Here is a 12689-nt window from a genome sequence, read left to right as displayed (position 1 = left end):
TTCTGACCTTGCCCACTTCTAGTCATTAAATAACTTTTTCAGTAGAGGTTTTTGTCCCTATTCATATATGCCTGTTCCTTTACTAGACAAAGGGGTTGATACACTAAACTGCATCAATATTATTGTGCATAGACATTACCATAACTACGGACAGCAGTGTACAGCGAATTATGCTATTGACGCAATCCGCGGTACTCGAGTAGCAGGATCGTTGCTAAGGTAACTTGCATTACTAACAACTATGCTTGTTATAGAGGCACTTTATCATAGCAACGCTCACGCTATTCTAGTACGGCAGGTCACGCTAAAAGTGTAACACTGTACACTGCTTCCGGTAGAAACTGTAATATTGCAATGCGCTGTCTGCACACAGCAATATTACCGCAGTTTAGTGCATCATCCCCAAAGATTCTTAGGTTGGATGTGAATCATAACTTGTCATTGTTATGGCTCATTGCTACTTTGATTGGGATACAAACAATTTTACCGAAAATAATGTATGAGTGTCTGTATTGCTGCTTGTTTCTCTATGTAAGTCCCAGTCTTCTAGTAAAAGCAGCCCTTTAGTTTTGTGCCACTTCGTTTGTCATAAGTTTAACTGTGAAGACTACAGGTCTTTTTTTTTTTATTTTTTTTTTAAAGGTTTTGTCTGTGATGGGATGAGGGGGGATTTAGAGTCAGTGGGTTGCCAGAGTTTTTAATATTGTTGAATAAAGAGATCAACAATTTAGGTAGTTCCTACGTCCAAACAGCAATGTAAAAGGAAGAATTATAACTGGAGCCCACTTCAGCCTACTGGAGACCAGGTTTATTGCAGTTTTGGGCAAATCACCATTTTCCAAGCTCAATTTTTTTTTTACTGTGAATCGCATATTGAGGATTTTCCTGAGCCCCCTCTAACTCTGCAGATTTTAGCTGATTGGGGGCAGCAGGGCGATCTATGGCCCATTGTAGTGCACTACAAAAGTGCCCTGCTGGAATCTATTGAAAATCATTCTGCAGTGTATGGATGCACTGATTCCTCTCTGCATTGATACCGATGAGAGAGGCATTGATTGTTTGAGACCATTGATTCTGTGTGCGTGCGTGTGTCTACCTTCGTGGGCAGATGGATTACCCTCTCTAATTGGGCAATTGATGAGCTGTCTGCTTGAATTAAATTTTTGTCTCCTGGAATGATGAATAAGGATTTAAGATATTTCTGTTTCAAAACCGTGACTTGATCTGGGAATATACACCCCATCAAGAATAAATCAGAAAAATTAAAGAGGTTATATAAGTATCTGCAGTTTAATTTAAAAAACAAACATTTTTTCAGAAAGAGCATGTTTTCCTAAACAATGGAACATCCTTGTATTATTTTTCATTTAATACAAAAACACCTACAGTGCTGCCCATAATTATTCCCATCCCTGGCTAATTTTGACTTAATCTTTTATTCAACCAGAAAGTAATCTTTTGACAGGAAATGACATGGGTGTCTCCCAAAAGATAAGACAATGTACAAGAGACATTCTTATGGAAAAAAATTTTTTCAGCTTTTATTTCCATTTGAGCAAAAAATTTCCAGTCCAAAATTATGCATACCCTTCTCAATAATCAATAGAAAAGCTATTACAGCAATCAAACGCTTCCTATAATTGCAGACCAGCTTTTTGCAGGTCTACACAGGTATTTTTGCCCATTAATCTTTAGCAATGATCTCTACATCTTTCAGGTTGGAGGGTGTTCTTGCTATCACCCTGATCTTTAGCTCCCTTTACAGATTCTTAATTGGATTCAAGTCAGGACTCTGGCTGGGCCTCTCCAAAACATTGTTTGTTTTTGGTCATTGTCGTGCTGAAACAGCAGCACTGTACCTGTACCTGCACCTTTTTAATTTTAACTATAAAAGTGTATGCTGGTCAAAAGTGTAGAAATTTAGATTCAGTGGCCTGCAGCGCCTCATGGATTTTCTGAGATATGTTTCTGTGAAGCAATGAGTAGCTCTCTCGACAAATCCCTTTTTTGCCCTGGTCAGCAGTTCATCTAGTTTGTTGCTAATTGACTGGATAGTAGAGTGAGGAGTGCAGTGCTTTAGGCTGAATGCATACCATATTCTCAGCATGCTTGCCTCTTCACCTAACCCTAACTGCCTGACACAAGACATTTGCTCCACTGGTTAGGACTTCCTCTGAACAGAGATTTGGTAAGCTACTATGCCTCTATATGGGGCTTGTTGAGTCTGTATGAATGGAACACTTCCTGCTGAAGGGAAATGGAGATGTGAAATTAAAAATACTAAAATCCTGAAAATAGCGAAATGTCAGTACATAGGAAATCGCAAAGCAAAGTGTTTTTTTTTTTTTTTTTGCGCAGAACAGAGCATCCTTGCAAACATGACATCTTCTCAGTGATGTCAGAGGTATTCTGGCTGGGGGCCTCCAGTTTTGAGTTCTTGGTTTTCTGACCAAATGACAAGTCTATGCCACTGGAATACATGCATAGGAAAGCTGGGAGTCTCAGTAACTAAGCAGGGTTGCAGTAGCAGAAGAGGCTGAGAGAGTCTGGTGGAAAACCAAATGCGGAACTGCCCAGTATTCACTGGAGGCAAACCAAAGTGGATATAGTGATTTACTTACTAGTCGATGCAGCATTCGTCCTGAAGAATCAAAATTGCGTGTGAAAAAATGCATGCTTAGACTATGAACATTTCTACAAAATATTTACTGAAAAATATGCCATAGTAAAATGTAAGGACCAGGTACCCACATCATTGTCTGTCTTTGGGAAGTTTTTTTTCCCCTAATAATAATCAATTCTTTTTGCCCTAGGAATGTTTTGAGTTGGAGTTGAAATCAGCTTGTTAGTGTGTGCCTGAGAAAAGTGGATATTTATTTTAAAGGACCACTATTGTGGAAAATTGTAAAATAAGTAGAAACACATAAATAAAAAGTACATCTTTCCCAGAGTAAAATGTGCTATAAAATACTTTTCTCCTACATTGCTTTCACTTACAGTAGTTAGTAGAAATATGACAGGTTTTTGACTAGTCCTTTGAGTGGAGCTATACAAAGATGCTTTCAATCAAGAAAACCCTGAGAATCACCCATGAGGAGATGGGCAAGTCGAAAACTTACTACCCCCTTTCGCATCTACAGAGAGCGACTTCTTATCCCTGAGTGAGGACAGGTCTAATCTCCTCACCTGCCTATACAGTGGTTGCCTGTGTGGTAACCCATGTTTGTGAGTATAATTTTCTCACGATAACCTTTACTTCATTTATGCTTAACATACTACACTATATTGGGCTCTCGGTTTCTCTACACTTTAAGTCGAAAACTTGTCATTTCTACCTAGTGTAAGTGACCGCAATGTAGGAGAGAAGTAGTTTATAGCAGATTTAGAAATGTAGATTTTATTGATGTGTTTTCACATATTTTAAATTGTTACATTTTTCACAATAGTGAACCTTTAAAGAGACTCTGAAGCAAGTCAAAATCCAAGCTTTTCACTTTTATTTATGTTCAGCACTATAGCTAGTGCTAAAACACCACATCCCCGTGGCAAAATGAGTTTATACCCCCAAATCCCCTGTGCAAAATCCACGACTTTCTTGGTCGTGGATATTACTGCCCATGGAGGCAGAGCTTTGAGCTGCAGCTCTGCCTCCATTCACGTCAACCCACAGCCGATCTCCGCCTCTCCCCCGTCCCTCTCAGTGAAGTTGAGAGGGGCGGGGAGAGGTGGCAATCAGCAGGGATTGATGCGACGAGAGGCAGAGCTACAGCCCTAAGCTCTGCCTCAATCAGGCAGCGCTCCCCGCATGTAGCACAGGGGATTTGAGGGTATAAACCCCTCATTTGGCCACAGGGATGCAGCGTTTTAGCACTGGATATAGTGCTTAACATAAACAAAAGTTAAAAGCATGGATTTTTAGTTGCTTCAGAGTCTCTTTAAGGAGTTGCTTTTAACACCTATATAGGCAATATGAAGATTCAATTATGTGTCTCAGTAAAGAAAGCCATATCACTCCTTCCATTGCTGGTCTTCAAATATCCATGGGCCAGTTGCCCTTTTACTAGCTTTCACTTCTATGATTCAGGATGGTTCATAATAAAAAGCATATTCAGGCCTGATCAATAATGGGAAAATACAGTTACTAAGGTTGCTGTATTTGTATGTTTTGTCAGATCACAGAAAGTTTTTATTGCTGTCTGTCCTTATTGGGGAGGTGTTGTCTAACTTATTGTTCCTGCTAGAGTTTTGACCAAATGGTAAATTTGAACTGAGAACTAGACCGCTGTCACTAAAACAATAATGCATAATAAACTCCACCTGGGGACACCTGTTTTGTGACCATTCTAAAGTGTAGTTTTCTGTTCAGACTGGGTTTCTTATTGTTTCCTAATGGTTTTTTTTTTTGGAAATTTCCCTGACAAAAACTGAAATATCTTAGATTCCATAACCTCCTCACCATAACTTAATAAAATAAGTACTATTTGGAGTTCTGGAAAACAAGCATAACCTGTATGTTCTTTCACAGTTAAACTTTTGCTTTTTCTCTGTTATTGATTGGGGCCAGCACAAAAAAAGTGCCTCCTGGGTTCGATAGGTTGGCTCCTGAATTCCAGATTTGTGTCCACCTCTGACTGAAGTGCTGGGCAAACTTTGTACTGACACCTGAAATATTGAAACAATTTTCTAATTGGAAAGAAAGTGTGGGAAGTAAGGGGCCTCTTTTCTCTGTGGGAACAAAGCAATTGCTAAAACATTTGATTTGGTTTGTTGTTCTCCTGAGATGTGAGGTACAGAGGATTTTAAGGAAGCCTGTACACACATCAGACTGAGGAGGAAACCATCATGAAGCAACGTTTTGGCCTTCAATTTTTTTTTTTTTTTTTTGTATCACCAATTTATAGCAGAGATCCACCGAAAACCTCTTGTAGCTCAATTACCTGCCCTGACCCTACAGTAAATGTGGCCACACACCATACAATAAAATGAGCCAATTATATGGCAATTCGATAAAAATGATCAGTTGTCCCAAAAAAAAATCTAAAGCTGTTGTTTCATTTGTTCGAGAAATTCCTGTTTTTATTCGATTAAGGCTGGTTTCACAGTGGGACGTTAAAGTCCCACGTTACAGCAGCCAGTAACGCAGCCTAACTCACAGCACTGTAAAATCAATGTGCTGTTCACAGTGCACACATTGCGTTAGGGCCCTTGTCACAGGAGCCCTAGTGGTCTGACCGCACTTAGCCTTCTAAACGGTGCCAGCGCACAGATCGTGCGAACTCTGGTCGCAGTCAATGCGCAGGAACCGTTAAGAATTAGCCGCAGACAACCCAGAAGGGAGCCTGTGAGACACGGGTAATTACAACGTACACACGAATCCACGGTATCTGCCACCACCACTGGTATGGGCCAGTGGACCCGATTTACTGACTGACTAGTCCTGCGAATAAAACGGTTAAACACACGGTATTCTGTCTAGCCAACAACAAACAAACAGTAGCGTATCTTCAGAGACCCGGGATCAGTTCTGTGTGTGCTGATAAGCAGGGTAGCGGAACAGTGAATGACTTGGAGGAAGTCTTTTATTCACAGCAATATAAATAATATATACAGACAATTATTAAAATCAACAATTATTAAAACAGTAATAGCCAGTATAAAAAATAAAAGAAGGGAGAAAAATACTTAGTTCCTGGAAAGATGTCCTTTAGTGGGAAAACTTGTAAAGTTCTTGGTTTCAATCAAAGTTCAGAGTTCAGACCAGGTGGATGCCAGCATATCCTCAAGCTGGCACCGATGAGTTCAAGATGTTTTCAGGGTGGAGGACACTGAGTTTGGCTCCTCTGCCATTCTTATGCCCCTGATTCAGTAGGAGGGAGTGAGGGCGGGCCCACACACCCCCTTAGAACATGAGATGAGTCCTCCCCTTGTCCTGGGGGACCAGAAATCATGCCTTAACCATATATGGGCTCTATCTCACAGAACCATACAGGTCAGGGCAGATTTACTAATATTTTCAGGTCTGCCTCGATGTACCCAGCAGCCTGATACCAAACATGAGGGGTGGGACCCTTGTGGTATCAGCAGGGCACTTTCGAACTGCCTAACTGGCAGTCTTTCCCTCAGAATGGTCTGAAATTTCTTCAGAACCAGCGCCAGATAGGGCCAAGCATGCTCTGTTAGTTTGGAGGGTCTGCCAGCCTGGCAACACAGAAAATATGATACATATAGCAGTTTATGGAATATGAGATACCCCTGGGATTTATGCCAGGTCATTCCCAGGCAAAGGCTCTTTGAAGTTTGGGGCAGCTAGCTAGGTGTCAGCTCCCCTGCTGGGAGGGAGCCGGAGGGTCTGGCTTTTCTCCCAACTAGATTGCTTCTGTCATGGTCTATACCTGATGGATGGGCCATCAGCACAGCTTGAAGCCAGGGACTCTCTGGGCCCAGGCTCATTAGCATATCAAAAGAGCCATCCAGCAGTTGGGCTGGTGCTATCTCTCTGCTAGGAAAAAGACTTCAGCTGCCCCTACACACTCAACCCAGATTGTATCGATTTGAAGCGCAATCGATGCAGAGAATCGAGTGCGATCGCTTTTCTTCACGGGCGGTTACAGGACGCGCCTGCGGCCCCGCAACCGTCCGTGACAGCCCTTTTACACTTAATCAGTTGTCTCAGTTAAAACGGAAAGAAAACTGATTTTCAAAGTAAGTCCCATATTTTCCTATGGCACCTTTCACACCTAACGCGTTTTAACTGAAATCTTTGTCGCAATGCTATGGAAAAAACGCGTACCAACGCACACCAACTGATTAAGTGTAAAAGGGCCCTTAGGGTATAACGCTGCACGTTAAATGAAAGTGCAGCATGCTGTACGTTATACCCCTAAAGAGCTGCGTTAGATTGTTTGCACATGCTCAGTGACTAGCCACATGGCTAATTAATATTCACTGCACTGTGGTGACTCGTGGTGGGACTCGTAGTGTTGTCCGGATCATGAACGAATCGTTCATTTGATCCGGATCTTTTTTGTGAGTGGAATCATCTGGTTCATCACAATGAGAGATTCGGTTCACAGTGGATGTCTGTCTGGAAGAATCAGGATCCTGTCCTGCTAGTCATTTCACCCAGTCTGCTTCCCTAGTAAAATGATTCAAATGATTCAGTTCAAAGATCTGGATCTTTTCAATGATCCGATTCGAATGATCCGAATCCTTAAAAAGATCCGGACTTCCCATTACTATCCTGGAGCGGCTGCTTTGAGAGTCGCATAACGCAGCTCAATCTGACGTCCAACTTCAACATCACTATGTGTTGCGTTAGGGGCACGTTATGCGACCGTAACGTCCCCTAAAACGCAACGTCTTGGTGTGAAAGTAGCCTAGAAGAAGATCGGGAGTGTTGGATTTTTCGGATCAATTTTTATGAAAATGAAACAAAACAAAATAAATAATGGTGTGTGGTAGGTTATCCATTCCTTGATGTACAGACCCGAGCAATGTTTTTTTTTTTTTCTTATACAATTGGGGAAACCTTGAATGTACGTGTGTGGTACATTGGTCAGATTTTTGAAATGTTACAATCCGTCAGAAAAACTGATTGCAATTTTTGAATTTAAAAGATATTAAAAAAATTGTATGGTGTATGGCCATCTTCAGGCTGGTTGGTTTGTTTGTTTGTTTATGTGCTACTCAGAGCTTTTCTATTGGTATTCCATGTACAGTATCTGAAATCTAAATTTGCTTCTTCCCGGAGGTCTAATCTTAGTAGCTACAAAATAAATGCCATTATAAAACCAGTTTTGTATACTTGTTGTTTGGGCTACATTAACCTAATGTTCATGAACGCCGCTTTACAATGATTGTTGTGGTTTTTTTTTTTTTTTTTTTTTTGCAGGAAGCAGAGAGACTGCCTTCACATATGCGATCAGCGCTGCAGGAGTAGTGAATGCAGTGAGCCGGGCTTGCAGAGAGGGGGAGCTCTCAACATGTGGCTGCAGTCGAGCAGCCAGGCCTAAGGACTTGCCCCGGGACTGGTTGTGGGGTGGCTGTGGAGATAATCTAGATTATGGCTACCGATTTGCTAAGGAGTTTGTGGATGCTAGAGAAAGGGAAAAAGTGCCCCAAAAAGGAAGCTATGAGCATGCCCGGACTCTGATGAACGTGCACAACAATGAAGCAGGAAGGAGGGTAAGTTGACTTCTGTAGGATAAGTTTACAGAAGCATTTTCAGTTAATGTTTTGTTTTGTTTTATTCATTCATTATGTAACTGAAAATCATGGTTTGGAAATTTTCTTGGTGATTGCTGCATCATTTCTGTTTAAAAGTAGAGATGGCCCGAACGGTCTGCCCGGCGGGTAGTTTGCACGAATATCAGCTACCCGTGCAGGTAGTTAATACATAGCGCGTTCGATCCGCCTCCTATAACTTGTAATTGGGCTAAACTTTGACCCTCTACATCACAGTCAGCAGACACATGGCAGCCAATCAGGCTGCACTTACCCACAGACAACAGCCCCCCCCCCCTATAAAAACGCTGCAGCGTTGGCCATGTTCTTAGTCTGCTGAAACACAAAAAGAGAGGAGGAGCGCTCTCTGGTGTATTATCCTTTTTTAATATTGCTTCATTCGCAAGGTAAAAAATAAAACTTACAAGATGTAAAAGATGGTAAAGCTTATCACACTAATAGTGTATATCACCGTGCCCCAGGAGATGGAGAACACCTGCTCGGACGCCTCCGATCTCTATGGCCAGTAGTAACGGGATTCGGAGATCCGATAGCGCCAGCGGGACCCGGAACATGGAAGCAAGCTTGCAATTGTCCTGCGCCTTAGTGCGTCATTACGCGTTTCGGCGTTCCACGCCTTCGTCAGATGACGCACAGGCGCAGGGAAGGAGGCTAAATACACAGCTGGTTGCCACGCAACCCGCCAGATACGTGGCAAATGGCATTGAATAGATAAAAAGCGACGTTTGGTCCATCTCGTCCCCCGTAAAAAAGCGTGGCCGGTTGCTAGGACAACGCCTCCTCCCCTCAAGTACGCAGCGTATGCCGTATGTAGCATGCGCTGCTTTTTATCCAATGCCATTTGCCACGTATCCGGCGGGTTGCGTGGCAACCAGCTGTGTATTTAGCCTCCTTCCCTGCGCCTGTGCGTCATCTGACGAAGGCGTGGAACGCCGAAACGCGTAATGACGCACTAAGGCGCAGGACAATTGCAAGCTTGCTTCCCTGTTCCGGGTCCCGCTGGCGCTATCGGATCTCCGAATCCCGTTACTACTGGCCATAGAGCGGAGGCGTCCGAGCAGGTGTTCTCCATCTCCTGGGGCACGGTGATATACACTATTAGTGTGATAAGCTTTACCATCTTTTACATCTTGTAAGTTTTATTTTTTACCTTGCGAATGAAGCAATATTAAAAAAGGATAATACACCAGAGAGCGCTCCTCCTCTCTTTTTGTGTTTCTGTATTTTTACCAGTATCCATACTTTGGTCCCAGTGTATTCTGGAGCAGCACCTGGTGGAATATTTGTGTGTTCCGTGGATTTCACACTCATTGGAGCGCAGTGGAATTGTGTGTGTGTTTTCTTAGTCTGCTGATCCTGTTATAGTAAGAGGAAGGGAGAGACATTGTTGGAGTTAGGGAAAGCATTAGTTAGGCTGTTGGCTTGCTCCTCGCTGAAATTTGTTGCTGAAAGCACCCCAAAAAAGCTCTTTTGAAAGCTAATATTTTTCTGATGTGTTTTTGGTTTTTTTTTGTGTGACACAGACGCATAGCTACAGCCCTGTCGCAGCTGGGCCTTGATGTGTACTGTGCCAGGCACAGCACACAGTATTACCAGTGCATATCTTTCAAAAAAAGCTCTTTTGAAAGCTAATATTCTTCTGATGTGTTTTTGTTTGTGTGTGACACTGAAACTGCATAGACACTGTCTGCCGCAGCTGGCCCTTGCTGTACTACTGTGCCGAACCCAGCACACTGTATTACCACTGTGCATAACTTTCCGCTGTATTTGTGTGACAGCACACTGTATTATACCAGTGCATACCTTTCCACTGTATTTGTGTGACAGCACACTGTATTAGACCAATGCATATCTTTCCACTGTACTTGTGTGATATAACTTACTATACCATAGCTCTCTTTGTGGGTGGTACACTGCATACAGCCCACAGAGAGACAGGGACAGTTAGCTAGCGGGTTCTTTATTGCTGAAAGCACCCCAAAACAAAAGCCCTTTTGAGGGCTCATATTCTATTAGGGGTGTGTGTGTGTGTGTGTGTGTGTGTGTGTGTGTGTGTGTGTGTGTGTGTGTGTGTGTGACACTGCATACAGGCCAGGCCACAGTCATTGCTGGGCTTTGCAGTTCTACTATCCTCTTCTATCTATTACAAGCCAGCACACTGTCTATCATCATCATAAGCTGTGCTTAGCTTTCAACGGTATCTGTTATTGATATCTGTGTGGGTTACTCACTGCATACAGGCCACAGTCAGTTGCTGGCCCTTGTAGTTCTACTATACTCTTCTAACCATTGCAAGCAAGCCAGCACACTGTGTATCATAAGCAGTGCTTAGCTTGCAACTGTATTTGTGATTGAAAGTACTATAGGATATCTCTCTGTGTATGTTAAAGTACACACACACACACACACACACACACACACACACACACACACACACACACACACACACACACACACACACACACACACACACACACACACACACACACACACACACACACACACACACACACCTGCTGTGTATTTGACACTGATTGTGTGCCTCTTTGTGATTACACACACTGTTTACCGTTATTGAATATTGTTAGTAGTACTGCGCATACACCCCCCCCCCCGCCAATATGGAAAAAATAACAGGCAGAGGTAAGCCACCCCGCAGGTCTGCTTGAGGTCGTGAACGGGAACATCGCATGATTGACCTTGTGGTACTAGTGGAGAGAGATGCCACAAGGTACAGCTTCCATCCATCCATACAATCCTGGTGTGGAAGCTGATAAAAGACTTCAGAAATAGCAGCGGGTCAGAATGAATTTGTTGGCCCCACACAAAGCCTGTCACTGAACGGGAACAGCGCATGATTTACCTTGTACTTCTGGACGGCCATCACTACACAAACATTGCTGCCGGGAGGACTGATGTTTTATGTCTTTAGAGTGTCAACTAGTGACAACCCTTTGCGGCTGTTTGCGCCGGCGCATTAAACAGTGAGTTTGGTTTGGTCAGTGTGACGTAGTACACTACTTACACTCATGTATCATGTATACACATGCAAGATGTTTTAAAGCACTTTATGCCTCCAATTTAGGCATGTACTGTGATTTCTGCCCTTTAGGGATTATAACCCTACTCTGCGTCAAATACGTAATTTTCACAGGGAGTTTTGGCATGTATCCCACTCCGGCATGCCCCCCTACAGGTGTTAGACCCCTTGAAACAACGTTTCCATCACTTTTGTGGCCAGAAACAGTCTTTGTAGGTTTTAAAATTCAGCTACCCATTAAAGAGGTTTGAGCCATCTCTATTTAAAAGTTGTAGAACCTGACTCAGTATGATATTTTTAAGACCACATTCTGTCATCTGCCACAGTTAGTGATATCTCCAATAACCCTATAAACGGAGAACACAGGACTCTGAACCAAAAATCACGGTGTGTAATTAGAGTGGTCAAAAAAGCTGTAACCCCTGTCAGGTTTATATTGCTATTTGCGGTCTAGTTAGGGGTATTGTCATCTTGCTTCCAGTGATGACACCGCCAAGAATTGAAAGAGAGGTGAAATCTCACAAATAGGGACACCGACACTAAAATTGTTTTTCATTAATAGCATGGGAAAAATATTAAATATCTCTGGTTTTTATTGCTTTTGCCGTGTATGCTTCTCTGTACTTACTATACAGACGATAGGTATACAGAAAGCAGGACGTGAGAGGAGATTTCTATATCAGTACTACAGATGTTTACATTTGAGAAAAATGTTAACGGTTCCTCACACAGCCTGATGTTAAAAAAGGATTTTGGCTAGAATTTCACTTTTAATTATATGAATGAGTATTAAGGTTTGTTCTTACTATTCTGGAATATATGTGGCATTTCAGTTAAATGCACTGATTTCTTACCGGTATAGTAGATGTGTTGATGTGTTAAAGGCCATTGTGGATTATCCAAAAACTAACCCAATGCATCCATCTCTGGTTAAGCTGCCTGTAGTTTAAGGGGGTCAACTGTAATTTTTTTTCATTGGCCATCTCTTTCAGCGAAGCAGGTCACTTTGGCATTAGGACGCATCCAAGTAGGAGGTAGCGCCTGATATTAGCGCAGCTATTGCTGCTATACTATAGTTCGTGCCCATATAACTGTAATTCAGGTGCATGTGATAGTGGGATCCTGAATTACGTGTCTGCCCTGAGTTGCTATGACTCAGAGCGGGAATAGTATTTTACACCCCGGGTAATTTCAGCGGCAGCAGGGCGAGCCAACATTCGGCTCCCCCTGCACCCAACTAACCAGCAGCATACTAATTTAACACATGTCCCTTTTAGTGACTCTGGTACTGCTCCGCTCTCCCAATCTCTTCTCTTTATACAAACTGTTGGAAGGAAGCCTCTTCATCGTGACCCTGTAGTGCATAAGGATATGGAGACTGCTGTATTTATTTCATTTTAAACCA

The 12689-nt window shown here is 42.6% G+C and overlaps 1 protein-coding gene across 6 annotated transcripts in view; it reads left to right on the top strand.

Moving 5' to 3' along the window:
- The window catches only part of WNT5A (Wnt family member 5A), an 82702-nt gene that overhangs the window by 51366 nt on the left and 18647 nt on the right, over positions 1-12689 (top strand). For all 6 annotated transcript variants that reach the window (XM_068251735.1, XM_068251733.1, XM_068251739.1 and 3 more), the window contains exon 4: positions 7892-8184. In XM_068251735.1, coding sequence (XP_068107836.1) covers positions 7892-8184 — 293 coding nt within the window. The remainder of the gene's footprint in view (positions 1-7891; positions 8185-12689) is intronic.

The sequence above is a fragment of the Hyperolius riggenbachi genome, chromosome 9 (genome assembly GCF_040937935.1).
Source record: "Hyperolius riggenbachi isolate aHypRig1 chromosome 9, aHypRig1.pri, whole genome shotgun sequence".
Taxonomy (NCBI): Eukaryota; Metazoa; Chordata; class Amphibia; order Anura; family Hyperoliidae; genus Hyperolius; species Hyperolius riggenbachi.
Note: the sequence above shows the minus strand (reverse complement) of the source record. Positions and strands in the feature narration are given on the sequence as shown.